This window comes from Halichondria panicea, chromosome 13 (genome assembly GCF_963675165.1).
Source record: "Halichondria panicea chromosome 13, odHalPani1.1, whole genome shotgun sequence".
Taxonomy (NCBI): domain Eukaryota; kingdom Metazoa; phylum Porifera; class Demospongiae; order Suberitida; family Halichondriidae; genus Halichondria; species Halichondria panicea.
In genome coordinates, this window is record NC_087389.1 from 1,612,178 (window position 1) to 1,637,272 (window position 25,095).

The 25,095-nt window shown below is 44.8% G+C and overlaps 2 protein-coding genes across 4 annotated transcripts in view; one reads left to right on the forward strand and one right to left on the reverse strand.

Moving 5' to 3' along the window:
• Positions 1-214: 214 nt before the first annotated feature.
• The window catches only part of LOC135346840 (low-density lipoprotein receptor-related protein 5-like), a 31,601-nt gene continuing 6,720 nt past the window's right edge, over positions 215-25,095 (forward strand). The window contains exons 1-25 of one of the 3 annotated variants that reach the window (XM_064544593.1): positions 215-678; positions 3,933-4,144; positions 4,266-4,444; positions 4,511-4,715; positions 4,774-4,993; positions 5,931-6,074; positions 6,173-6,354; positions 6,621-6,883; positions 8,129-8,361; positions 8,440-8,634; positions 8,695-8,796; positions 8,900-9,075; positions 9,136-9,374; positions 9,476-9,664; positions 9,724-9,852; positions 9,945-10,081; positions 10,244-10,396; positions 10,536-10,728; positions 10,896-11,132; positions 11,508-11,938; positions 12,035-12,166; positions 12,248-12,361; positions 12,557-12,832; positions 12,996-13,128; positions 13,810-14,068. In XM_064544593.1, coding sequence (XP_064400663.1) covers positions 606-678; positions 3,933-4,144; positions 4,266-4,444; positions 4,511-4,715; positions 4,774-4,993; positions 5,931-6,074; positions 6,173-6,354; positions 6,621-6,883; positions 8,129-8,361; positions 8,440-8,634; positions 8,695-8,796; positions 8,900-9,075; positions 9,136-9,374; positions 9,476-9,664; positions 9,724-9,852; positions 9,945-10,081; positions 10,244-10,396; positions 10,536-10,728; positions 10,896-11,132; positions 11,508-11,938; positions 12,035-12,166; positions 12,248-12,361; positions 12,557-12,832; positions 12,996-13,128; positions 13,810-13,930 — 4,668 coding nt within the window. In that variant the 5' untranslated portion in view covers positions 215-605 and the 3' untranslated portion in view covers positions 13,931-14,068. Of the gene's footprint in view, positions 679-3,932; positions 4,145-4,265; positions 4,445-4,510; positions 4,716-4,773; positions 4,994-5,930; positions 6,075-6,172; positions 6,355-6,620; positions 6,884-8,128; positions 8,362-8,439; positions 8,635-8,694; positions 8,797-8,899; positions 9,076-9,135; positions 9,375-9,475; positions 9,665-9,723; positions 9,853-9,944; positions 10,082-10,243; positions 10,397-10,535; positions 10,729-10,895; positions 11,133-11,507; positions 11,939-12,034; positions 12,167-12,247; positions 12,362-12,556; positions 12,833-12,995; positions 13,129-13,809; positions 14,069-20,776; positions 21,066-23,197; positions 23,410-23,721; positions 23,901-23,966; positions 24,172-24,264; positions 24,494-24,594; positions 24,739-24,845; positions 25,028-25,095 lie in introns of those variants that run through there. The other 2 variants (XM_064544591.1, XM_064544592.1) reach the window with 2 other exon arrangements.
• Positions 16,502-20,764, reverse strand: LOC135346850 (synembryn-A-like). The gene is made up of 13 exons (XM_064544606.1): positions 20,604-20,764; positions 20,304-20,348; positions 20,030-20,243; positions 19,727-19,925; positions 18,566-18,842; positions 18,414-18,511; positions 18,062-18,272; positions 17,916-18,014; positions 17,793-17,854; positions 17,659-17,741; positions 17,393-17,546; positions 17,214-17,339; positions 16,502-16,689 (listed from the first exon to the last, which is right to left on the reverse strand). Exons 1-13 carry the CDS (start codon positions 20,679-20,681, stop codon positions 16,611-16,613), a joined length of 1,725 nt encoding a protein of 574 aa, XP_064400676.1. The 5' UTR covers positions 20,682-20,764; the 3' UTR covers positions 16,502-16,610.

A 25,095-nucleotide genomic window follows, 5' to 3' on the forward strand; every position in this document is an offset into this window, starting at 1 on the left:
GATCCGTCTCCTAGCCTCGTTCCCAGGCCGCCGATCCGTCTCGGGCCTGGGAACAATGCTAATGCACTCCCAGAAAAGAGAACATTTGATGATCTTTACCCTCTGATCTTTGATTTTAAGCCAGCCGCCCACGCTTTTACACTCTGAATGATCTCACTGTACTGTCTGGTGCAGCTAGCTAGACTAGTCTAGCTAGCACAGATGCAGCCAGCTAGCCTGTCTTAGTTTGTACACAGTAATTACAGCTAGTTTTGGGGAGCTTAGAAAGGTCAAGTGTTTCCCGGGGTTTCTACGGTTCAAGAGAACTTGGTACATGGTATGGCCTTGTCAGGTTTGTTGACCCCAAGGTATTTCCCGGATCCCATGAGTGAAATGAGTGGGATGTGGTGAAGTAGAGAGACTTTTTGTGGTTGGGTTAGCCCATGATGATGAGATAAGCTAGTGTAAACTACAATCAAAGGAGTTTCTATCAAGCCAAGTACACTGACCCTCTGACTATTAGAAGAAGGTCTCTACTTCTCTGAGTGGCAGTTCGAGTAAATCAGTAATCACACCAGTTCTATGTGAAGAATTGATTGATTGATTCTCATACCGGTAACAAAGCTATGCAGTGCTACCCTACAATGATCAGAGGGGCCCTCTGTGTCTGCCTACTGACCCTATGGACACCCCTTCAAGGTACACCATTATAAGACTATAGGCTGCACAAACACAGCACACACTTTAATACCAAGCCCCGATTTTTTTCTGTTTAAAGGTCGAAAAAAGGGTCTGGAGAATTTCCTATCAACGAGTGTGTTACCGCTGCGCATGCGCATGTTATGCAACTTGTCAGCTAGATGCAATGCAATGCAACTGCATCGGTAACAACGAGCTGTAGATATCTAGCTAGCTTCAAGGATGTCTCCTGTCATGTCCCTCTGTATACTTGAAACCAGCAATCTAAATGCAAGTGCATGGTACTGCAAATAAATTGATTGACGTAGACAAACTATGAACAAACAATTAGTCAGACTATATTTTTGGGTCAAAACCTCCTTCCTATATTAACACCCCTTATTCATCCTGTTACATCAAGGGAAGGACTTCCTGCCACCTCTTCTTCACCCACTCTCACGATCAGCTCGCTGGCCATTCAAACCTTGGAATAACAGATCTCTCATTTGTCATAATTATAAATAAAACTACAAAAGCTTGTAAGAGACAACTAGAAAATAGAAAATTCTACCTGGCACCCGATACACAACTTGAATATTGCTCAGTTGCCTGCATGGTACCCCCATCAATAGTAAAAAGTTCAATCATTTGCGGGAAGAATAATCGCGTAAAATCAATTATCACCCACCCCTTTTACCTTTAAGCCCACATCTGTGTCAAAAGTAAATGTCTTATTTGGAGAAGCACTAACCATCTGAACTATCCATGTGCATTAGCTCATTAGACTACCGGTAGTTGCAATGGCTTTTTTCACTATAAATTAATCACTCCTTATTATAATTCCTGCATCCTTATTTGATCACTGGCTATGGAGGACTCGAGAGCTTTTCAACTACACCCAGTTGTAAATACATTGCATATAACCGTGGTTTTACATTTATATTATGAACTACACTGTGCACGGTCATCAACTATAAAAAAATTTGTGACCATGCACTGTTTACTATTAGCCACTTACGGTGGTGCACAACTTTGATATAGAAATTTCTCCAGATCAAATTTTTATCGGGGCTGGTGCGAAACTAAACACTGCACTGTAGTTGTAGGCTACCCCATAAGGAGAGTGTAAATGTGTAGTAGGTGTGATAATAATTAGCACAAAAAAGCGTAGAAACAAGCAATCCAGCGAGAGCATAAACTCGCTTGACATATCATTTTTCTTCAATTTTATCACCCCCTCATGGCCAGCTTAATTTCTAATGATTTATGGCTCGAGGTGTAGCCGCACGAGGGATATGGTAAAGCTGACTGTGTGTGTGTGTGTGCGTGTGTGTGTCTAGCTGTAACTGCTCAAACGGTTGCAATGTGACGAAAACTAACAGTTTCTATAGGCTTTTTAATTTAGCTACGTTCTTTTGGATTTTGACTCGTGGATTTGTAAACTAAAGTTTATTTCGTGAGTTATGGCTAATTTTTTACTTAAAGTTATGGCTGTTGCATTCTCTTCAGAATCTTTCATAGCATCGTCTGTTCGCACAAACTTTCTCTTCAACTTATAAGTTAGTCTTGCACTGTGCTAATGCCGAGAGGAATTAGCACAGCGCAGCTTGCTACTCCATCAAGTTGTGCCTTCACATACCGTACAGTGGGAAATGTTCGTGGGATGCAAAATTTCGCGTTTTTCGAGGGCAGAGTATAGTTAACGCGAAAATTAAAACTGGGATAAACTCCCATGCACCGGTATTTCACGTGCAAAGCTATTGGTGGGGTGGGTGTGGTTTTCTGGCATTGAAACGTGAATAGAACCCACGAAAATGTCTGCAGGGCTCTGGAGCCAAATAACGAAAATTTGCACCCATAAACATTTCTTGCTATACAGTACTCATTTTAGTCATTCTGGTGTTCTGTAATAGCCCCGAGTATATCACCTAGCTATTTAACAAATCTACTTCTACTGGCTGTTTCCCTTACTTAATGGCATGGAAGTTTGTATAGAAGTTTGCAAGGAAGTTTGCAAGAATCGTTTACGTCCCGAAAGGTGGTGACAAGAAGAATCCGTTGAACTATAGGCCTGTTTCAATACTACCAATTCTTAGTCAAGCTGTTTAGCTTGAAAACTGCTTGAAAATAAGTTGCAGACTTGATGCTAGAGCATTACGAGCAAGTGAACCACTCGGTAAATCAACTTATACCGCTGTCCTCATTTCCTTCACCCATGATAATTATTGTGAATGCTAGCTGTAGACGTCGGTTATAAGTATGCTGTGTGTTCTTTGACCTTAGTAAGGCTCGCCCCACTCAATGCATGCTTGTTTGGAAGTTATTAGACCTGCACATGCACCAACTCGGTACTTGTAAAATGGATTTTACAACTGTCTAACTGTTATCAAACTGTCGTTCTTGATGGTGCTCAATCATGCACTCTACAGGGTGTCATACAGGGGGAAAGGGGGGATATCCCCCCCCTAGCTCCAATTTCCCCCCCCTTTCAATTATGACTGAGTGTCCATAGCTGGGTATTGAAATAACGGTTGACCTTTTTTTAGCAACATTTTCTGGTTACTTTTCTCATTTCCCCCCTCTACTTCAAAATCCTGTATGACACCCTGCTCTACCTGTAATTTATAGTGTCCCTCAAGACTCGGTACTGATCGAGCCCTTTACTTCTTCTATTTATATTGACAAAGTATCGAGTTCAGTAACAAACGGCAGTAGATTTGCCATGTTACTGTATGCTGCCGGTTATCTCATGCATGCACGAGGGATGCACCCTCGTGCACAGTTAATACAACTGGAGCCCGAGGGAAAGCGTTGTATTAGCATCCCTCTTGCATGAGTAATAACCTATACATAAAACTGTTAACTCCAGCATCAATGTCTGCATGATCGTGAATCTAGAAAGCAATTAGATCGATTAGAAAACAGTGCCTTCAAAGATCGCCTACAAGATTCAACTATAACTTAACTAGCCTATTATTTTTCAACTACTGTTTCATTAGCAGTTAAAGGATCTGTACTTGTATATGGCCTGAAATAATGTGAATATACCATCATCAATGGCTCATGTTACAGCTGCCTCTCCTCTGGTAAATTTCAAGCGTTGACTGATTGATTTGTTACTAGTAGTTGATTGCCTTCATGGTCAGTTAATCTTAGTCATTATAAACATTGTCCTGAGCGAGTGTTGTTTCAGTTCCACCTAGATATGTTGTATATAAGTCATGAATTCGATCCTTGCGAGCATATATACACCTGTTTGTCCTCCTCTCCCACAGGTACATCTGGTGTCTTGTCAGAGCTCTACTTCTCCAACAACAATGACATCATGCGACTGACGAATGGCTCCTCCACTGTGGTTATCCCTGGCTTGAAACTAGTAGACACTATTGAATGCAATATCTGTGACCGTATGATCTACTGGGTGGACCAGAACCCACCTGTTGCCATCCGTCGAGCCCTCCCCGGCAACGCCTCCTTTGTGGAGACGGTGAGTCCCTATGTGTTTGGGGGAGGGGTCTACCAATGTGGGGGTGTCACTGTGGTTTCTTCAATTGACATTATACTGGCTTTGCACATCATTATGTCAGCACATACATGTACTCTTACAGATACTGGATAGGGACCTGGACCATCCCAAGGGGCTGGCCATTGACTGGGTCGGGAACAATATCTATTTCTCTCACGGCAACCGTATTGAGGTAGCCACCTGTGACGGTCAACATCGCAGGGTTCTCAAAGTGATAGAAAATGTAGAAGTTGGCCCAATTGCCATTGACCTCACTACCGGGTAAGTCATGTGATGATAGGCCTAGTAGCAACATTAAGATCCTGCCTCCTCCTCACACACACACAGGTACCTCTACTATGTGGCTGACATGTTCTTTGTTCATCGTATGATGTTGAATGGCAGCTCTGACGACGGGTTTATGCAAGTAGTAGATTCACCAGAGATTATTTGCATGGAGATAGATGTTGTTAATCAGGTCCTCTACTGGACCAACAAGGGCGACAGCACACCCTCCTACGCTATCAAGAAACTTGACCTCACTACAGCTGTGGTAAGTGGTAGTTGACTGTGCATTAGACCATTTACTATGCCCTCCTCTCCCATTGCAGCGACAGGTGGAGGCGATAGTCACTCAAAGCATTGCTTACAAGCTGGTTCACCATGGCAACACTCTGTACTGGACTGAGATGAACCGCACCACCTCAGAGATTGACCGACCAGGGGCCCTCTATTCTATGGTACTCGGGTCAGGTGATATGGAGGAGGAGGTGCTCCTACGCAACTACACACTGAACCCTCAGGATCTCTGCTACTTCTTTGAAATGAATGGTATCCTATGTACTCACAAGTATTTTGTACCGTATTAACTACGAACATCAAACATAAGTGAATTTTGTGTTGATCACTTGCAAAAATAAAATCCCAAAAACCTCAGCTATTATACTGGTATACTGGTATACTGGAATGACATGTGATCCTTCAGAACACAATACCGTATAGCGGGTATATTTCGAGGGTATAAACTTTCACGGAATAGCAGCCTTTTTGCACCCATGCATGCATGCGATTCGTGGGTATAAATGTTCATGGTAGGTGCCTGATCAGCGAACCACGAAAGTTTATAACCTCTAAGTATAATACAGGGCCGTAGATAGCTTAGGTTTGCAGGGGTAGCAAAATAACAGCTGAACATTTTTATTAGGTCAACTGTTTTTCATATCCTCTGAGTATGGAACTTGTAACTTGCTGTGACACCAACTTAGCTATTCATGGAGCAACTAAAACAAGGTAGATTGTACTAAGAAGATGCTCCTGCTTCCCAGAGGCATAGTAGAACTCTGAATTTTACCTAAAAAAAGGTCACCACTTTTTCTCTGCAGTAAGCATGCGCATCAGATAGCCCTGCCCACATTTGCATTGGGCATCTGCACATCAATGTTTCACAGTAAATCTTGCAGATCTAGAATGCTAGGGGGGCAACTGCCCCCCCTGCCCCCCCCGCTGTCTACGGCCCTGTAATACCCGCTATATGGTAGTTAAATCGCAAGAAGTTAACTTTTTTGTTGATTTGGCTTATTTGCAAAGGTTTTTTACGTGCATGTTGTCGCACTAAAACGAATTGCCATTATTCGTTTCCGGTTGTTTCGTTAGTAGCTTTTCGTTTTGTACTACATGCGCAAATGATTCTACGGTATGCCAATAAACTGTTCATGTTGCAATTGTGGATCGCACATGTAATCACATCCTGCCCCCCTCATACACATAGTGTCCGAGAATAGCTGTGCTATTAACAATGGTGGCTGTGACGTGCTCTGTCTGACGGTGCCCTCCCTCAGGGGTGGGACTGAGCCGCAGTGTGCCTGTCCTACTGGCATCCTGTTCTCTCCCGATGGCGATACTTGCCTCCCCTGTAAGCTAAGCTAGCTGTCAGCTTAACTACTGCATTTAATTGTATATTACTTCAATACCCATGTTTGGACCTAATAAGTCACTCCCCACCACCTACAGACCCAAACAAGTTCCTGCTGTTCACTCAACGCCATGATTCCGATACTAGTAGCACTGTCAGCCATACTGATGTGAGACTCATCTCTCTGGATGCTCCGCCATTCTTTGTGGACACACCCACCTCTGTGACAGTGCCCAATGCATCAGCACGGTTCATTGCCTATGATGTCATAACATTATTTGTGAGTGGTGTGTGTGTTTAGTGTGTGTATACTGACCCCCCATATAATGGTGGTGGGGTGCAGATACAGTTTGTGTTGTGTGTGCATGCATGGTGTACTGTGTATACTAGATGTAGCTAATCTCATGAGAATAGTTCCAGCTAGTGGGTCATTAGTCATATGACAACTCTGTAAGTATGTGTTGTGTGCCTTGTTCAATACTTGCAGCTGTTGAAACATGATCATGACCATGTATACATTATACTGATGTGTGTGTCCCTGCGTAGGTGTACTGGAGCCAGGTGGACCCCCCACAGATTCGTCGAGCCCCGGTGCATGGTACGGAGGGGGAGGAAGAGGTGGTGATCCAGACAAGCATCTCCCTCCCAGAGTCCCTTGCCATTGACGCCTACGCCATGAACCTCTATTGGGTCGACTCCGCCCTCAATAAGATTGAGGTGGTGGGAATTGGTGAAACCAACAGGTATCGAAAGGTGCTCGTGCAAACAGGGAGGAAGCCTCTAGGGCTGGCACTCGACCTACTCAACAGGTCTGTCTGGCTTATTAATGTTTGGCATTTGTTGGGGGAGTTTTTGTAAAGAGAAAGGGTTGTTCTGTTTGGATCAGTGTATTATTATGGTTGCAGGTTTTCATACAGGATTTTTAGCTGAGGGGGGGGGGGAATTATTTGGGGACCCCCAGAAAAGATTTGGTGATTAAGGAGCAGATTAAATGATGACAATTTAGCTAGGCTAATGCAAATAGGACCTGACTTGAGGTTGTAGACATTTTTTATACCACACTTACGTCACAACTAATTGATCTCATTGGTCAACAGCTGTAGGATCATACAGCCCCAGGCGTGCACAGTTTTTCAAGTTGTTTTTTAGTTTTTTCATTTATTCAAAAAAGCTGATTAGCAAAAAGAAAAGAGCCATGCTTAACGGTACTAAGACTCAAAGCGATGGCAGAAACATGGAAGTGTAGTTATAAAAAGAGCTTGCAACTCCAGTAAGGGACATCGAAGAGTCAACGCTTGGACCAAGGAACGTCTTGAGCATCTGTAGGAGTTGACGTGTTGCTTAACTAGCTCTTTGACGGCTGCAAAATCCTTGTTTTTTTTGCAGTCTGCATCGTGGATTGAATTGTTGCTAGGGGGAGGTCCTTTTATAGTACTGCAGTCACGCGGTATAAGTCAGATATGCCACACCTACTCGGAAGATATACACCCCACATATATCCTCTGCTACCATGGTTATATATCTCTCGGCTACGCCTCGGAGTAATCACGGTAGCAGAGGATATATGGGTACATATCCTCCTCTTAGGTGTGGTATATCCTATACAGAGATAAACCACAGAATTAAATTATTATAATAGCTACATGTAGATCTTCATTGTAAAACACCACAGTTTGATATGACATCAAGTTTTGGAAATCCCATGGCGCCCCCCTCCCCGTTCTATATGAAACCCTGGGTCAAGAGTGCAATATGGGATTAATAGTGCGAGACAAGCAATGGCACGAAGCGTAACCGAGTGCTATTAACCTGCCAGTCAGTGGCGGATCTAGGATTCTTGAAAGGGGGGTTCCAGGGCTCTGAGCAGGTCGAGGACTGTTATTTTACCTAAAAAAAGGTAGTCACTTCTTCGAAACAGTGAGCATACGCATTAACACACTGAAAACACACATAAAGGGAGAGTATCGATTTCTCATAGGAACACTGTAAGGAAAGGGTTGCTCTGTTTGGATCAGTGTATTAGTTGATTAACTGCACACCCGACCGTTCTTTAGGTTCATGTACTGGACTGACCTTGACAAGAGTGCTCCGAGGGTGGAGCGTTGCCATATGGACGGCACAAATTGCACTCAAATACTCACTCACCTTCCCCCCAACACTATCCGTGAGCCTGCCACCATCACAGTGGACCCTCTCTCCAGCTGGGTGTACTTTGCTGAGACACAGAGTGACAGAGTGTTCCGCTACAACGGTCTCACAGGAGAGCACACAGACGAACAACTGCGTGGTATGTTCTTGTAATTATCATTTACCCCACGTGCAATGAGTGTTGTTACAAACGGTTCACTATAGTGTCTCTTTATAGACCCAAAATCTGGAACCGCACCCAATGATGTGGCAGGACTGGCGGTACATGGTAACTACCTCTATTGGACAGATCGTAGTGGCACTGGGGCATCTATGGCGAGGATTGACAAGGTCGAATTTACTGCCCCCGAGACTGTACACAACTCAGGGGGTCTCCACGGTCTGCTGGCTGTCGATCACAGTGCAAGTGCACGTATGTGCAATCCGTGTGCTTGATAACTCTAAATGTTATGATGTTTCCCCCCACTCATAGTTTCCCCTATGTGCTCGCTGTGTGAGCAGCTGTGTCTGTCCCCCTCATGTGCATGTGCAGACCACTTCATATTGGACACCTCCACTCAAGGAAGTTGTTGGGGTGAGCCACAAACCACGCTTGCCCACATACATGTACTGTTAGCGTACTAGCGTATGTACATGCAAGTATAAACTCCTTGAGACTACTGACCTACCCCACATAGAGCCACCAGCCACTCTGTTGATGGGTAGCACCCTCCGGGGGGTCTTCCAGTTTACAGAGAACAGTGCTAGCGTCAACTGGAATGGGAACAATGAACCAATTCTTAATATTAATGTGGACCATATGGATGTTGACTTCAGTACTGACACTCTCTTCTGGGTCAGCAAGGACGACAAGGTACGTCCCTCTGGGTCACATGACTGGCACATGATCCTCACATGACCTCCCTGCATGCAGCTGGTGTATCGTAACTCACTGAAAAACACCTCCCTCCCGGCTGAGCGTGTAGTGCACTGCTGTGTGGGGGAGATTAGCGATCTGGCTGTTGACTGGTTTGGCCGCAACCTCTACTGGGTGGACTCTGCTCGTCACGTGATTGAGGTAGCCCAACTTGATGGTCGTCACAGGATTGTGCTGTACAATGTCCCCCCTCGCCTGGGGACACTCAACATCATCACACTGGATCCCCTCAGGGGGTAAGCAAATGTTACTGTACATGTACAAGCAAAATTATTATGTGTGCTATGCATAATATATATATTATGTGTATGACCCCCCCCTCCACACACATACACAGCTATCTATATTGGTCTCCAGATTCTGGAGCAAAAATCTATCGCTGGAGGATGGACGGGAGCAGCACAATGTCACCCGATGCGTTCTGGGAGTCACCTGACTATACTGAGGTGTTCGGATTGGCTCTCAACTACACAGCTAATGCAGGAATCAGCGACCAGCTTTACTTCGGAGTGTACAGCAATGACCCGTGAGTATATAGTCACATGACTAACCTCATGACTGACCGTGATATTTCATGACATGCAGACCGGGGTGGCTGGTGCACAGTCAGGAAATGGATGATGAGGACAACCTATCGCTACTGGGGCAATTTAACTCAGCTGTCAAGGACCTCAGCACTTACAAAGGGGACTCGTACATCATACAAGGAGACATGTACGTGTTGGTGCTACATAAGTGTTGCTAGCACTATTATTGTAACGGTTATGAGATCGGCTTTACCAGCTGTTGTATGTTTGTATCTACAGTAGTCTACCCACTGTGGTGAAGGTGCAGCACGATGACTTAACTAACAGCCACAGCGAAGTTGCCATACCAATTGCCCTGTTTAACCAGCCACTCTCCACTCTCTCATTGGCAATCAGCCATCACTCACTGCAACCAGGTGACTAAGTACACAACTAGGATCAAGTAGGGAGAGAGGGACTGGGTTAGATGGTTCAAGTGTATCATAGCTAACTTACGACATGTAATGCTTGTGTTACTGATTCGGTGTATTGTACATGTATATGTACTACAAATATAATTAGTAGTGTTATTCCCTCAGGTCTCCACGAGTGCAGTGTGGACAACAGGGGCTGTGGTGGGGGAGCAGTGTGTCTGGTGGAGACAGGGGTGAGGGGGGCCTGTGTCTGCCCACCTCTAGAGGCCAGTGTAATTGAAACAGACAGCAATGGCATCGACCATATCGCCTGTGTTGGTGAGAGATACATGTAGTTGTCTATTAACAAGTCTTCTCTTTATAAGCTTAGCCCTTGATATTAACTAGTGCTATGCAGTAGTTGTACATGTAGTGTAGTATATAGCAGCTGTTGATGATGTACAATCGCCAACCCCAGCTGAGGACACTTTTGTGTTGCTGGCCACTGAGGATGGTGTGTACGTCCTACCATACGTGTCGCCTTCCATTGAGAAGAGCTCCAGTAAGGTACAGCCCTTCCCCCTTCCTCCGGTGGGGTCTATTCAGAGTCTGACCTATGACCCCATCAACAAAAGTGTCCTGTTTACTGACGACACCTCACAGCTGCACAGGTGAGTATGTTAGAATATTTTTCCTTTCAAAGGTCCATTTTAGATTAGCGTTCAGATTCATTTTCGAAGAAAAAGCATGGGTAGATTAGTATAGTATAATTTATACTCGCACAATCATTTGTTTTATACAATGTCATAATTAAAAGTGTGTCTCTCTCCTTGTGCAGTGTGTCACTGGACAGTTCTTCTGACTACTCGTACCCGTTGGTCAATGACTCCGCCCCCTATTCCCTGGCGTACGACTGGAGAGGTGGCCACGTCTTCACTACAACAAGCCCTGGTTTCCAAATAGAGCTCACCACCATCAACGGGGAAGGGGTGGGCTCAGTACTGGACTTCCAGAGGACGGACAAACGCTATGTCCTTAACATACTGGGAGAGCTACTCTTTGACACTGACAGACAGTGAGTTACAATCTGTGCATATATTACCAGGAGGACATGAGATGGAGCTGGAGCGTCTTACTACGCGGATTTAATATCGTCCTGCTGTGTACAAACATTGCCAAATATATGTCAAACTGCTAAGTGCTGCTAACATTAATCATTGGTACTTAATGAACAAACGCGGTCAGCCATACACGTATACAGAGGATTTAGCACATATTCAGTACAAACAAGGAAATGTGGTTAGATGATATTGAGTCCGCAATACTAAGATGGCTCCATCTCCTCATGTGCTCCTGATATTACCAAGAGTACTCCATACATAGTACATTTTTTCTTACTATTTATGGGCTCCTGATATTTCTGAATGTCACTGACATCACTTCCCCTCAGGCGATTGTATTGGACGTATGTGGCTCACGACGGTGAACTGGGTGTAGATGTGGGGGTGGAGCTTCGTTACATGGACCTGTCTGACAACACCAGGACTGAGCGCTCTGTTGACCTCGGAGGACGAAGGATCAGGAACATCACTCTCGAGCCAGAGAGTGGCTCCATCTATTGGGTCAGCATTGTCAACACTGACTATGTCATCATTGAGAGATTTTTCCCTAATAATGGGACTGTCGTATCCATCCAATCGGCGACAGCTAGTGTGATGGGATTAGCTGTTACCATGGTGAACAGTCAGCCGCTCCTATTCTGGTACGACAGTGCAGAGGAAGTCATCTTCCTGCACGATGGTAGGCAAGAGGTATCCTATAGAGGGTGGAGTTCTGGGGGTGCCAGGATAGTGGGCATGCTTGCACATACAACTATGCCGGGTGAGTGGAGTTACTGAGTGACTAATCGCAATAATTATGTACATACATGTAAAGTTATGTATGTCATGTTTCAAGCAATCCCCACCTCTCCCCCAGTTCCGGTTAATCTTCCCTGCTTGGCTGCAGAGAGGCCGTGCAGTCACTACTGTTTGTCTAACTCCCACAGCTCAGCTCTTCAGTGTTCCTGTCCCTCCAATACCCAGCTGGAGAACGGCGTCACATGCTCTGGTAGGCCACCCCCTCACTTTCATTGTGTGTGTGTGTATGTGTACGGGATAGCTATCATTAATTGTATACTCCCCCTCCTAGATGTCTCATGTGGTAATTCGCTGTGGTCGTGTGGAGGGGACTCCCCAGAATGCTACCCACGGACCTACTTGTGTGATTACATTCCTCACTGTCGGAACAGGGCCGATGAAACATGTAAGCCATGACAACTTCTGTGTCTCTGATTGACTTGGTATATTTTGTATATGTGTACGTATACAATCAAGACCCAGTTTCTTTGTAATTATGACTTTTTATAATGTACATAGAGTTACTGTAATTATTGCCTGCATGTGTGCAGTGTATGATGTATTTTAGCCATAATATTATTTACTGCCCTTTGCCTTGCAGGTAACTGTAATCGGAGTGACTTTGGTTGCTATCTCTCTGACACTGGTGACGAGTGTGTGGCCATGGAGTTCAAATGTGATGGTATCAGCCACTGTTCCCATGGCGAGGACGAGATGGATTGCTGTGAAACCAATCAGTTTGGCTGCTACGTAGAGGACGACACCTACAAACCTCTGGGGGGTGGGTCGGTGATCCGCTACCACTGTCTCCATAACTCCTCTCGTTGTGATGGCATGGTGGACTGTCTGAACCAAACCATCAATGAACCTCTAGATTGTGAGTGGCGCTCTGCACAGAATGTGTACCCCTGACCTGCTACATGCATGTATTTAAATAGAATGCATGCTCTGGCCAATATAGGATTTATAGAACAATGTAGTTCGTATTAATTGACGTTCTACAATGTGTCTTGTGTACCTATACCATATCCCCCCTCCAGGTCCTACCACTATGACCCCTGAACCTATGACCACGCCTCCTTCAATTACCACCTTTCTGATCATCATCACCGGTGTTGTTGTTTCGTTCTTTATAGCTGTTCTTCTTCTGTTGCTACTTGTTTACAAGAAAAGGTTATGATAATTATGTGTCGTATTACCTTATTAACCCGAGGCCAGGCCGGTTATAGTAGTCCATTGGTTTGTCTGTCTGTCTGTCTGTCAGTTTGTCTATCTGTTTGTGTATTCTGAGTCTGCTCACCTGGATGCTATAATGGATAGCCTCAACACAGTTATGCCTTGGTGTGCATGTGCACGTGTCTGTCTGTTTAGACTGCTATGCAGCTGCTCAAGGATCAATGAAGTGCAAGTAAGAGTTTCTATAGACTTCTACTTGGGTTTTAATTCGTGGATTTGCAACTTCGTTCGAGATATGCCTAGTATTGCTTACTTGAAATGCCATTGCAGCCTCTTTTCAGAAAAGTGCGTAGCAAAACTTGTCCATGGAGTGTTGCTATACTTAGTAGTTAGCTCTGCACTTGGACGTTAGCTGCAAGAAAGCTGTAAGGTTCTACTGATGCAGCAGCCATTATTTATATGCCTCGGTGCGCATGTGCAAACGAGGTATACTGTACATTTAACTAGTTTCACAGATATACTTTCTAAGACACACAAAACCATGTGGATACAGCACGTATAGAGCTATAATATAGCTTCACGTGCTGTAAAACATGACCAACACTACAGCACAACCATGAGTTGGTTACGATGCAGGCTCTCTTTCTCCCTACTACGTTCCTCAATTATGTGCATTAGGTGTGCAAGTAGGTGTGCAAGATTGTCTCAAGGCTACCCCAATAAATTGGACATGGTGCCAATGGACTCTAAGAATCGAACCTGCTCATTATCACCTAACAATCAAAACTCTGAACTATAAATTCTGAATTTTTGCTTACAATAACATGTTCACACTTCTACCTTTGCTCATAAAGAGACTGTACATGGAATAAATAAAATTGTGGGTGGCACGGTAGGCATAAATCATCTACAGATCTTGCGGCAGTTGCCACATAAATCCTGCTGTCATAGCATCACTAAGGAAACCCTCTGAACTGAGAAGCAGGATATGGTCCCATGAGTGAGGTAAGTAGTATACCCCTATTCATGGGACCAAAAAAGGGGGCTGGGTGTGTGGGATTTTCAAGAACTGAGAGGCCACTTTACAATTTTGTTAACAGCTTGATAATGGGGCCTGGCAACCTCTAGTTCCCTTAGATACCTACTCTCCCTGACCGTTACCAGGACCCTTAGGTCCCCGTTTCTTAGCTATACCCTGTCGTTGATAACAACTTTACAATATATGATACTATAGAGCTACTGCATTCGAGCAACACCTCCCTTTTTATCTTTTCCGGACCATGCCCCCCCCCCCGAAGCCATTCCTCAGTTATAATAAAACTGTGTGGTTTGTAGGGTTTTCAGGAAGTTTGAACGACTTTGTGGTGGGGCATAATTTTGAAGTTATGGGAGACGGTTGTAAATCCTTCTGTATAATGTTTTAATTCTGGCTGGCCTAGGTGGATTCCCACTTGATCTAATTGCTTTTCTCTACTTTTAGCCTTGTTTTTGTCTGTAAATACATATTTCAGGGGTCAAATTCATTTCGCTCGGAAGCAGAGATGTAAGTCTCTAAGAGAAGTTTGGAGAACTCCAATTAGTGACCTTAAGTAGCTAAGGTCAAGTGGTTCCAACCTCCTGGATTCTGCCTGCAACAAACAAAAAATGTTCAATCATGAATTTTATGTGCAGTGTAGCAATATAGCTAGTAGCTGGGCCAGCAGCGTAGAGAGTAAACACACTAGTGGTGTGTAGTTAGTGAAAACACTTTTATATATGTTGTGGAAGGCTATAGCGTTACTTTCCCTATCTACTGTGTGTGTGGACTGACCATCTTAGAGAGAGTGCATGATGTTTCACTGACGTCTGAGAATTTGGGTGCTTTTTGGCCAGGAAATTCATAGATTGCAAGCGTGTAAAACATCATTACTAGGCTAAGCATGGTTTGTCTTAGCTTCGTTGTCTCTAAAATAATGCTATAGGTCACCTACTAAGGCGACCTAGAGTTAATACCTACCACAACTCAGTGAAACGTCACTCAACGAGGCTAGGTTTGTATTTGACACCACAAAAACAAAGCACTCATGATCTAGTAAGCTGTCCATCTCGGGGCAAAAAATTAATGTCTAACAACATTAACAGGTAACATTACAAGGAAACTGTTCTGATACTGCAGCTTTGATTTCTCCGCTGTTATATAGGGAGCTTTTGTTAATTTGATGGGGCATGGGGATAGAATTCTGTCTCACACTCCATTGGCAGAGTGTCAAGTGGAGCTCCATCTAGTGTTGGCTGTATTATAGTACGAGAATGTTTCTTCGCAGGTCAGGTTTTATGCGAACATCATTACACACTTCCGTGAGCAGGGTGGAAGTAAAATCTCTTATCTCGTACTTATCTCGTTGTGTATAAGCTTTGCCACAGACATTTTTGTTGGAGATTCCATCCATATAGCGCAGTGCTAGGACATCTTGGAAGGCTCACAGCTAGCATATAATTAATTATACTGTTGACTTGTCTATTTTGTACGTAATAATATATGTTATTTATTACTCATGCACGAGGACTATACATCTAATACAGCTCGAGCTCTCGAGAGAAAAATCTCGGTCCCAGGTCGATTTTCTGCATTTATTTAGGTTGTATTTTTCCCCTTGCGGTTGGTTTATTAGAAACAAATCGCCTGCATGGGAACAAACCATTAGCAAAAGGAGGTACGACAGGCGCAATGCAGCACTCTGATATAACGTTGTAGGTGGGCAGACAATTAGTTTTCAATCAGATACTATTTGCTAGAGTTGCACCCGCTGTCGTACCTCACCTCTGATATTTAGCTATACAGTACGTGGGCATAATAATGGCGTACTAATCGACTTATAGCGGTTACATGCATAAAGAGATTTCGTTCTTTCATTTAATGCTAATTATGCTTTCTTGTACAGTGTTAAAAAGAATTCAAGTCCATGGGTGGGGTGCATGGTGCTTAGGTGAAAATCGCCTTTTTAAGACACGGTGGGTGCATGTGCTTCAGGTAAAATTGCCTACACATCCTGGTATGATATCGATATCAGCTGCATGTTCTGGTATATAATTATAAACAAACATTGTGCATAAACGATATCAAGCCTTTGATGTGGTCTGCCAGTACGCTATAAAATCTAGTGTTTTCTTGCAGAGTTGATTTCCTAGTCTTCAGGTTATCTCCCAACCCCCACAACTCTGTATACAGCACTCATATAATCCCCTCACTACTCCCAACCTCCCCTGACCCCCAGAGGCCACGTGATGCTCATGGACTTTGAACTGTACCTATAGAGACTCGTCTAGTACATGATTGATGGCTGTTGGTTTTGTTAATTTATTATTGTGTTTAATCATAATCTTATCTTGATTGGTTGTGTGCAACAACATATTATTGATGGGTTACAAACTCGTAATTAAAAGTGTGCATCAAAAATTGAAAACCTATATACGTATTGAACTCTGAGGAGGCTCTATCATCAATCTTCTTCTGACTTATCCTGGTCTAAAACTGGCTTCCCATCTTTACCCACTGGCATCACCTTGATCACACCGTGTCTGCACGAGTACACAACACGTCGTACACATAATAAACATAAAATTATGGCCATTAGTCAGTTGTGTGTGTAGTGCCTACTAAAACGTTTTAGTAACCGTAGTGTTGTACAGTAGACTCTCGTTAATCCGGTCACCCTTGGGACAGTGCAGCTTGGCCGGAATAGCGAGCTGGCTGTATTCCAGGAAATATAGCCGTGGCTTAAAACGACCTTATCTCGAATCTAATGACTAATTTTGCAGTTCTTGTCTCGAGGATAATGAATCATTCTGCTCTTATCTGCCAAACCACACCTACGTCATATCCGGCCGTAATAAACGTATAAAATTACCTTGACAACCTAGTTTGGGGCAGCCAGCACTGGCCAGTATACGGAATAGCGAGTGGCCGTACTTTAGGGTGAGTTTTGTGCAGTAATTATTTAGCTAGCAATCCGTGCCAAACCAAAATAATGGCCGGTATATCGAGGTGGCCGTACTTCAGAGAACCGGAATAGCGAGAGTCTACTGTATTGGAGTAACAGTACCTGTTCAGTTTGTCGAACAGCTCTGCCAGTTTCTCTGCCTCAATCTCCTTCTCCTCTTCAGTCATGTGATCCAAGGGGGAGGGGCTATCCTCAATGTCACCTGGCCCCGCAGTTACTGGGTCCAGTCTACACACCAATGTCAGGCAACATGAAGACATGCACCAAAAGCAGCCACTCACTTGTCACGTGATCTCTGATACTCCTCTGTGTCAGAGCTTTCACTGTCTGACGAGTACTGCTCCTCCCCTTCACAACGCCCTCCCCCTAACAATCCACGAGACATGAGTAGACCAGCAGCATTCCCGAAACCAGTGTGTTTCACCAGACGAGATACTGTGTGTGTGCATATGTGTGTGTGTGTGCGTGTGACAAGCCGCACACATTTGAATTTCTGTGACGTATATATGTGTTATCAATAATGGCGGCCATGAAATAGCATACTCACCGTTCTCTTTACACAGCACAAAGAGCAGGTCAGCTGTTACTTCCTCTGCGCCCATTGACCCCGCCGTCATCAGACATACTATCCTGCAGGCAGGGATAAAATACCACTAGCATTACAGGGACTACACGACTAACATGCTCTTGAGGGAGTTCCCCTCATCTGGTCGCTGTGTGATCTCCTTCAATGTGGGCAGAATCTGCACAGAGGACAAGAGCAGCTAACACCAACCCACACACAGTCACACACACATCACTCACAATGGACCTGAGGTAGCGTCGTATGCTGCGGTGACCCTTAGCCAACACCCTGAGGGCAGTCAGTGCTGGGGAGAGACGGGAACGCTCTGAGTCACAACCCTGCAAGAGAGTGGTACAAATGTCTGTGATTTTAAGACTTGGCTCACCAGTTGCCAGTGAAGGTAGTTGATGAGTGACAACACTGCACACATGTTCCAGTCATCACACACACAGTCAAGGTTGCTAGCGTACAGGCCATCACAGTCGTAAAGGTCAGGGTACAGAGGTCGTAATGTGGGCATCACTTGAACATCCCCGGGGAACAAGAACGACACAGCACACTGCTCTGGAGTGTTGACCAGAAGCTCAGCACAGTGACTGTGGGACAACAAAGATAATTGTATAGAAACATTGCTATTGATCAAAGTGTATAGGAGATTATTTACTTAATTACATGGCATGAAACTAGGAGAATTCCAGTCATGGCTCAAACAAAACACACACACACACGAAGTATACCTGATGGTGTCTGTGGTAGTCTTGTCTCTGTGTGGGGGGAGAGAGATAAGGAGGATCCGTACCAACTGAGAGAGGCGTCGCCACAGGCACAGCTCATCCTGCACACACACACACCCTCACAACTCACACACACACTTGCACCATCCCCTTACCTCATCATACTCGTCCTTCCAGTTGAGAGTTTGGTTGAACAGGATCTTGAGGGCCTCACACAACACACTGCACTGACGCACTGAGATGGGCGTGGTCAAACAAGCAACACCCTCTCTTGTTAGGTTACATGGTGACACCTTCGGTTTCGGCTCATCCTCACAGATGGGTGTGGCTTGAACAGAAACCATACCCTCTTTCGGTGACGGTCCGAACAAAGTAGCATCAACAAGATTGACTAGAATAGGAATTCCATTACAGCAGTCTCTGAACGCTACCCTGCAATTAAGATGTAGAGTAAGTAACCGATCTTCGCAAGATACCTATAATCGGCGGCTATTGCACGAAGCACAAGATGATTTTGCACAAAACTAACTACATGGACCTACAGATTGGTAAGAAAGTAACAGCTCCCAAAAATTTGGAAAGAATAACTTGCTTGCGGACGGAGTGGTGGTCATGAGAAGTGAGCTGCCGAATTGTTCAATTGTCGTCAGTGAGACATTTATCTCCGTCTTTGCACGCTTACTAAGCACTGAAACTACCAGCACTAAACAATACTTCTTGGCACAATTCTAACTAGTGAGCACTACTTGCAGGCAGTGTTAGCTGCAGATCGAGCCCCACCCAGTAGAGCTGACAAAAATTTTGCAAAAAAAATAATGCTGATTCAGCAATAATTGTGCACATAATCTTCAGTGCGGCCTGTAATCGAGGCTAATCCCAGTTTAATTATTGCTGACTGTGCACAATTGTTGCTGAATCAGCATTATTTTTTTGCAAAATGTTCGTCAGCTCACTGGGTGGGGCTCGATCTGCAGCTTTGCCAGCAAGTAGTGCTTACTAGTTAGAGTTGTGTCAAGAAGTATTGTTTAGTGCTGGTAGTTTCAGTGCTTAGTAAGCGTGCAAAGACGGAGATAGATGTCTCACTGACGACAATTTGGCAGCTCACTTCTCATGACTACCACTCTGTCCGCAAGCGAGTTATTCTTTCCAAATTTTTGGGAGCTGTTACTTTCTTACCCATATGTAGGTCCATGTAGTTAGTTTGTGTAAAATCGTCTTGTGCTTCGAGCAATAGCCGCCGATTATAGGTATCTGGCGAAGATCGGTTACTTACTCTACATGTAGGAATATTATTGAACTACACGAGTTGTACATACCTCTCAGCTGGCCCACAAGCCGTGATGAGGAACAAGAGTCTGAGGTCAAAGAAGAGGAGGTCATGTGGTGGCTGCAAGGTGGCTGCCAGGGAGAGTCTGGATGAGAGGCCAGTCAGACAGCCAATGTCCGCCGTGAGGGGGGCCAGGTAGCGATGATTGAGTACAATGTTACACAGTACTTTGGTCGCCTCAACTATCACTACAGGGGGGGGGGGGGACAGAGCTAGACACACACACACACACACACACACACACACACACACTCCACACACAAGTGAGCATCCTCTCCATGCAGTCACCCACCTTCCAGTCTGTCTGCAGGTATGTCCTCCTCTGAGCCATGAGTACTCAGCCCAGCGAGCTGTGCTATCACAAGCAACCCATCCCGACTGATGAGCCCCTCCACACCTTGATGCTCCCGGGCAAATACCCTGAGGGCATTCAGTGCTAATGAGAGTATCCTTGGTGACCATATCCCCTCCTCTTGTAGCAGGCGCAGTACAGCACTGCAGAAGGACTGTGAGAGGACATACAGAGAGTGTTGTAAGATCAATGCATGTACGCACGTATTCAATACCTTTCTGATGTCTGTACTCTCTCCAAGCTGGAAGTTGGTCTTGTTCTAGAAGAAAAAAAGCAGTACGCTCGTTAATAAATACTGCATACGTTCGCACAACCGTCTAAGACCCTCAGCATTACAGTCTTCCCCAGTAAAAATACAAGCTTGGTGCTTGTACGTCTAATTTAGCCAGTTCACCGTCAAATGTCAGTATTACGCCAGTCAAGATCCTCGAGTAGATAGTACTAATTGTTATGTATATGCCATGATATGGGGACTAGCCCTTTAGTTTAGTATGAGATATGATGGTCTGCTTACCTCCTCCGTGAACTGCTGTAGAGCTGTCAGCACTGCCGCACCGTCTCCAGCCTGGATGATCTTAGTGACCGTCTCCATCGTCTACACGTACATTTATAGTGTGATTAGCTAATTAGATGTGGGCCACGCCCATCCTGTGTATCTCCGATGCCACAAATTAAAAATAGACACACGCTTTCGACCCCGTAGATCGCGATCGTCGATCAACCAAACAAGATAGCTAGACTACAAATCAAAGAGTTTCTTCTATCAAGCCAAGTACACTGACTATTAGAAGGAGGTCTCTACTTCTCTATTCTCCCTGAGTGCGATTAATCACACCAGTTGGTCAAAGGGCCGACCGTGTGAAGATTGGTTGATTGACCAATTCATAAATTAATACCACTAACAAAGCTATACTATATACAATGAGCAGAGGAGCCCTCTGTGTGTGCCTACTGACCCTATGGACACTCCTTCAAGGTACACCATTATAAGACTAGAGCACACAGACACAGCACACACATACACCACTACACACATACACCACTACAATGTAGCTGTACTGTATAGTGCTACCCCATAAGGGGAGTGTGAATGTTTGGTAGGTTGTGTGTGATATAAATAATAGAGACATTGTGTGTGTATGTGTGTACTCTTCTAGGTGATTGGTAAATTTCAGGCTTGTATTTACGGAATGCATACCATGTTCTCATATGAAGGCGCCCAGCTCTACTGTGAATAGTGAATAGAGAGTCAGCGTTGTGTAGTGTGTAGTGTGTGCCAAACACATCACTAACAGCCTGGGGCCGTTATTGGGGCTAATGAAGCGATGCAGTTGAGCTTCCATTCACTTTATATTGACTATGAATAGACTGCGTATTTCATGTACTATATAATAAATACGGTGTAAATCATACTTTCTATGTAAATACTTTATGGTTACTAGTAACAGTTTTGGCAGTTGATTGAAGGCTTTGTTTTAGGTGAAGCCTTTGTGCTGCTGTCTTACCAACTAGAGGGTAAATGGTGCATGATTCAATTAATTAGTGGCACCTGGGTAATGTGATTTTAAAGGAAGGTAGCTACAGATGGTGACTAGAATTTCCTGTGTATGTGCCTAGTCAGATGGAATGTGTTGCTGACTTGCCCATATACTGTGTGTACTGTGTGTGCATTTGTACAGCATTTAATTGTCAACAAGAGCTGGAACCCATGCTTACATTACCACTGTGCTCTTGTATCTTGCTACGATATCCATCAGGTAGTTGAAACAACTCCACTGGCTGGTGCAGTAGTGCAGTAGGAGCCTAATCCTTTGGAATTCCATAAGCCGTCTGATCACAGTCTATCTCTTGTACTTACAAGTACTGAGTGCCAGTAATGACAGCATTTGTTGTGGCTTTTTGAGTGGCTTCAAGCTCGTGTGTGTTTGTGCCTGATTGCCATTCTTAAGATAAATGTCTGTATTCACGCACGATCCACTAGCTCCAGTCAGTGAATGTGGTAGGCCTTGAAGTCAGACTCTGTAGCACCAGTCTCACTAGTCACGCCTTTAGGCAGGCGGTATGCGTAGACAACACCTTTAGTAGGTATGTAGTGCAGTAGTCTCTCCTTGGTTAGGCCTGTTCAAATGTAATACTCACTGGTATGCGTTGTAACTCTTCAATCTATGGTTACCGTAGTATTCACCACAGAACATTGGTTATACTGATGTCTGTCCTGATAATTTGTAAGGGTGCCCCAATCTCGCTAATCTAATTAGCTAAGAACAAGTTTTTGTGTTACCGTGTTTCTAATCGATTGCTAGAGGGCTTACATGTGTAGTTCACTTGTCTTGGTTAGTTCACACACACGTTCTCTCCTTGTATACCCCAGCTGCTGCTCTGAGTCATGTGAGCCCCCTGTAATGCAACAGTGCGTACTCTCTTATGCAATAGTTTACATGTAGATCATTAATGTTCCTAGCTTTCACACCACAGTGCCTGTCTGTTTGACCTGGCACGGAGCTACATGAATGGTAGCACTGATTGATGATCGGTTGACTGGATTTGGACATGCTATAGTGGGTGTAACCTGGCATCAAGCCCTATCAATAATGTACAGTGGTCTTGTAGTAGCCAATCTGATATCGTAACCCTTTTATAAGGATCTGATTAGATTAATGTCTTGTACTTGTACATGGTTAGCCTTGTTCCCAGGCCGATTTTTCTCTAAAAGAACGGAAGGGAGAAAACTAGGCCTGGTACCCCTTCAGTATTATGGTGAACGAATTGAAACCACGCCCATATACAATCTTTACCAGGCCTAGTTGGTGACCTAAAGACAACTCGACCTAGGGACGAGGCTAGTACATGGGCCTGAAGGCGCTGCAATGTATTAATAACATGTGGTGAATGTGTGGGGGACTATCATCAATGGCTCATGTTACAGCTGCCTCTCCTTTAGTGAATTTCAAGCATTGGCTGATTGAAGGCCTTTTGTTATTAGTAGTTGATTGCATTCATAGCCAGTTAATCTTTGTCCTGAACGGGTGTTGTTTGATTTCCTAGAAATGTTGTAAGTCGTGAATTCCTTGCGAGGTATATACACCTGTTTATCCCCCTCTCCCACAGGTACAGCTGGTGTCTTATCAGAGCTCTACTTCTCCAACAACAATGACATCATGCGACTGACGAATGGCTCCTCCACTGTGGTTATCCCTGGCTTGAAACTAGTAGACACTATTGAATGCAACATCTGTGACCGTATGATCTATTGGGTGGACCAGAACCCACCTGTTGCCATCCGTCGAGCCCTCCCCGGCAACGCCTCCTCTGTGGAGACGGTGAGTCACTGTGTGTGTGTGTGTGTGTGTGTGTGGGGGGGGGGGGAGGGATCTACCAATGTGGGGTGTGGTTTATTTACTGGCTTTTGCATGTCTTGTGTCAGCACATACATGTACATACCATATGCGCGAGGGTATGCATGTAAATGTTTACGGTTTTCACTGATTAAGAATATAATATCGCATGCATGCATGCATGCTGCAAAAGGCTGCTCTTCCGCAAAAATTAAATCAGCAAAAACCTTTCGAACAGTCTCTTTCCGTGACAGTTTATACCCTCTAAACATACCCGCTATACGGTACCTCTTACAGATCCTGGATAGGGACCTGGACCATCCCAAGGGGCTGGCCGTTGACTGGGTTGGAAACAATATCTACTTCTCTCACGGCAACCGTATTGAGGTAGCCACCTGTGACGGTCAACATCGCAGGGTTCTCAAGGTGATAGAAGATGCAGATGTTGGCCCAATTGCCATTGACCTCACTACCGGGTAAGTCATGTGATGATAGGCCTAGTGGCGACATTAAGATCCTGCCTCCTCCTCACACACACACAGGTACCTCTACTATGTGGCTGACATGTTCCTTGTTCATCGTATGATGTTGAATGGCAGCTCTGACGACGGGTTTATGCAAGTAGTAGATTCACCAGAGATTGTTGGCATGGAGATAGATGTTGTTAATCAGGTCCTCTACTGGACCAACAAGGGCGACAGCACACCCTCCCACGCTATCAAGAGACTCGACCTCACTACAGCTGTGGTGAGTAATATCCTGTAGCTGCTATCTACTAGTAATTGGCTGTGCACTTAGCAATTGCATTGACCATTTACTACCCCCCCTCCCCCATTTCAGCGACAGGTGGATACGATTGTTACTCAAAGTATTGCTTACAAGCTGGTTATCCATGGCAACACTCTGTACTGGACTGAGTTGAACCAGGTTGACCACACCACCTCAGAGATCGACCGACCAGGGGCCCTCTATTCCATGGAACTCGGGTCAGGTGATATGGAGGAGGAGGTGCTCCTACGCAACTATACACTGAGCCCTCAGGATCTCTGCTATTTCTTTGAAATGAGCAGTAAGTGTTAATATTCTTGTATACCAATAAACTGTTTGTGTTGTTGATATGGCATATCAATAGAATGACATGCTGCCCCCCCCCCCCTAACACACACGTAGTGTCCGAGAATAGCTGTGCTGTTAACAATGGTGGCTGTGACGTGCTCTGTCTGACAGTGCCCTCCATCGGGGATGGGACTGAGCCGCAGTGTGCCTGTCCTACTGGCATCCTGTTCTCCCCCGATGGCGATACTTGCCTCCCCTGTAAGCTAAAGCTAGCTGTCAGCTTAACTACTGCATTAATAGACTGGCGTGTATATTACTTCAATACCCATGTTTGGACCCAATAAGTCACTCCCCACCACCTACAGACCCAAACGAGTTTCTACTGTTCACTCAACGCCACGATTCCGATGCTAGTAGCGAAGTCAGCCACACTGACGTGAGACTCATCTCTCTGGATGCTCCGCCATTCTTTGTGGACACACCCACCTCTGTGACAGTGCCCAATGCATCAGCACGGTTCATTGCCTATGATGTCGTAACATTATTTGTGAGTGGTGTGTGTGTTTAGTGTGTGTATACTGACCCCCCATTTAATGGTGGTGGGTGCAGATACAT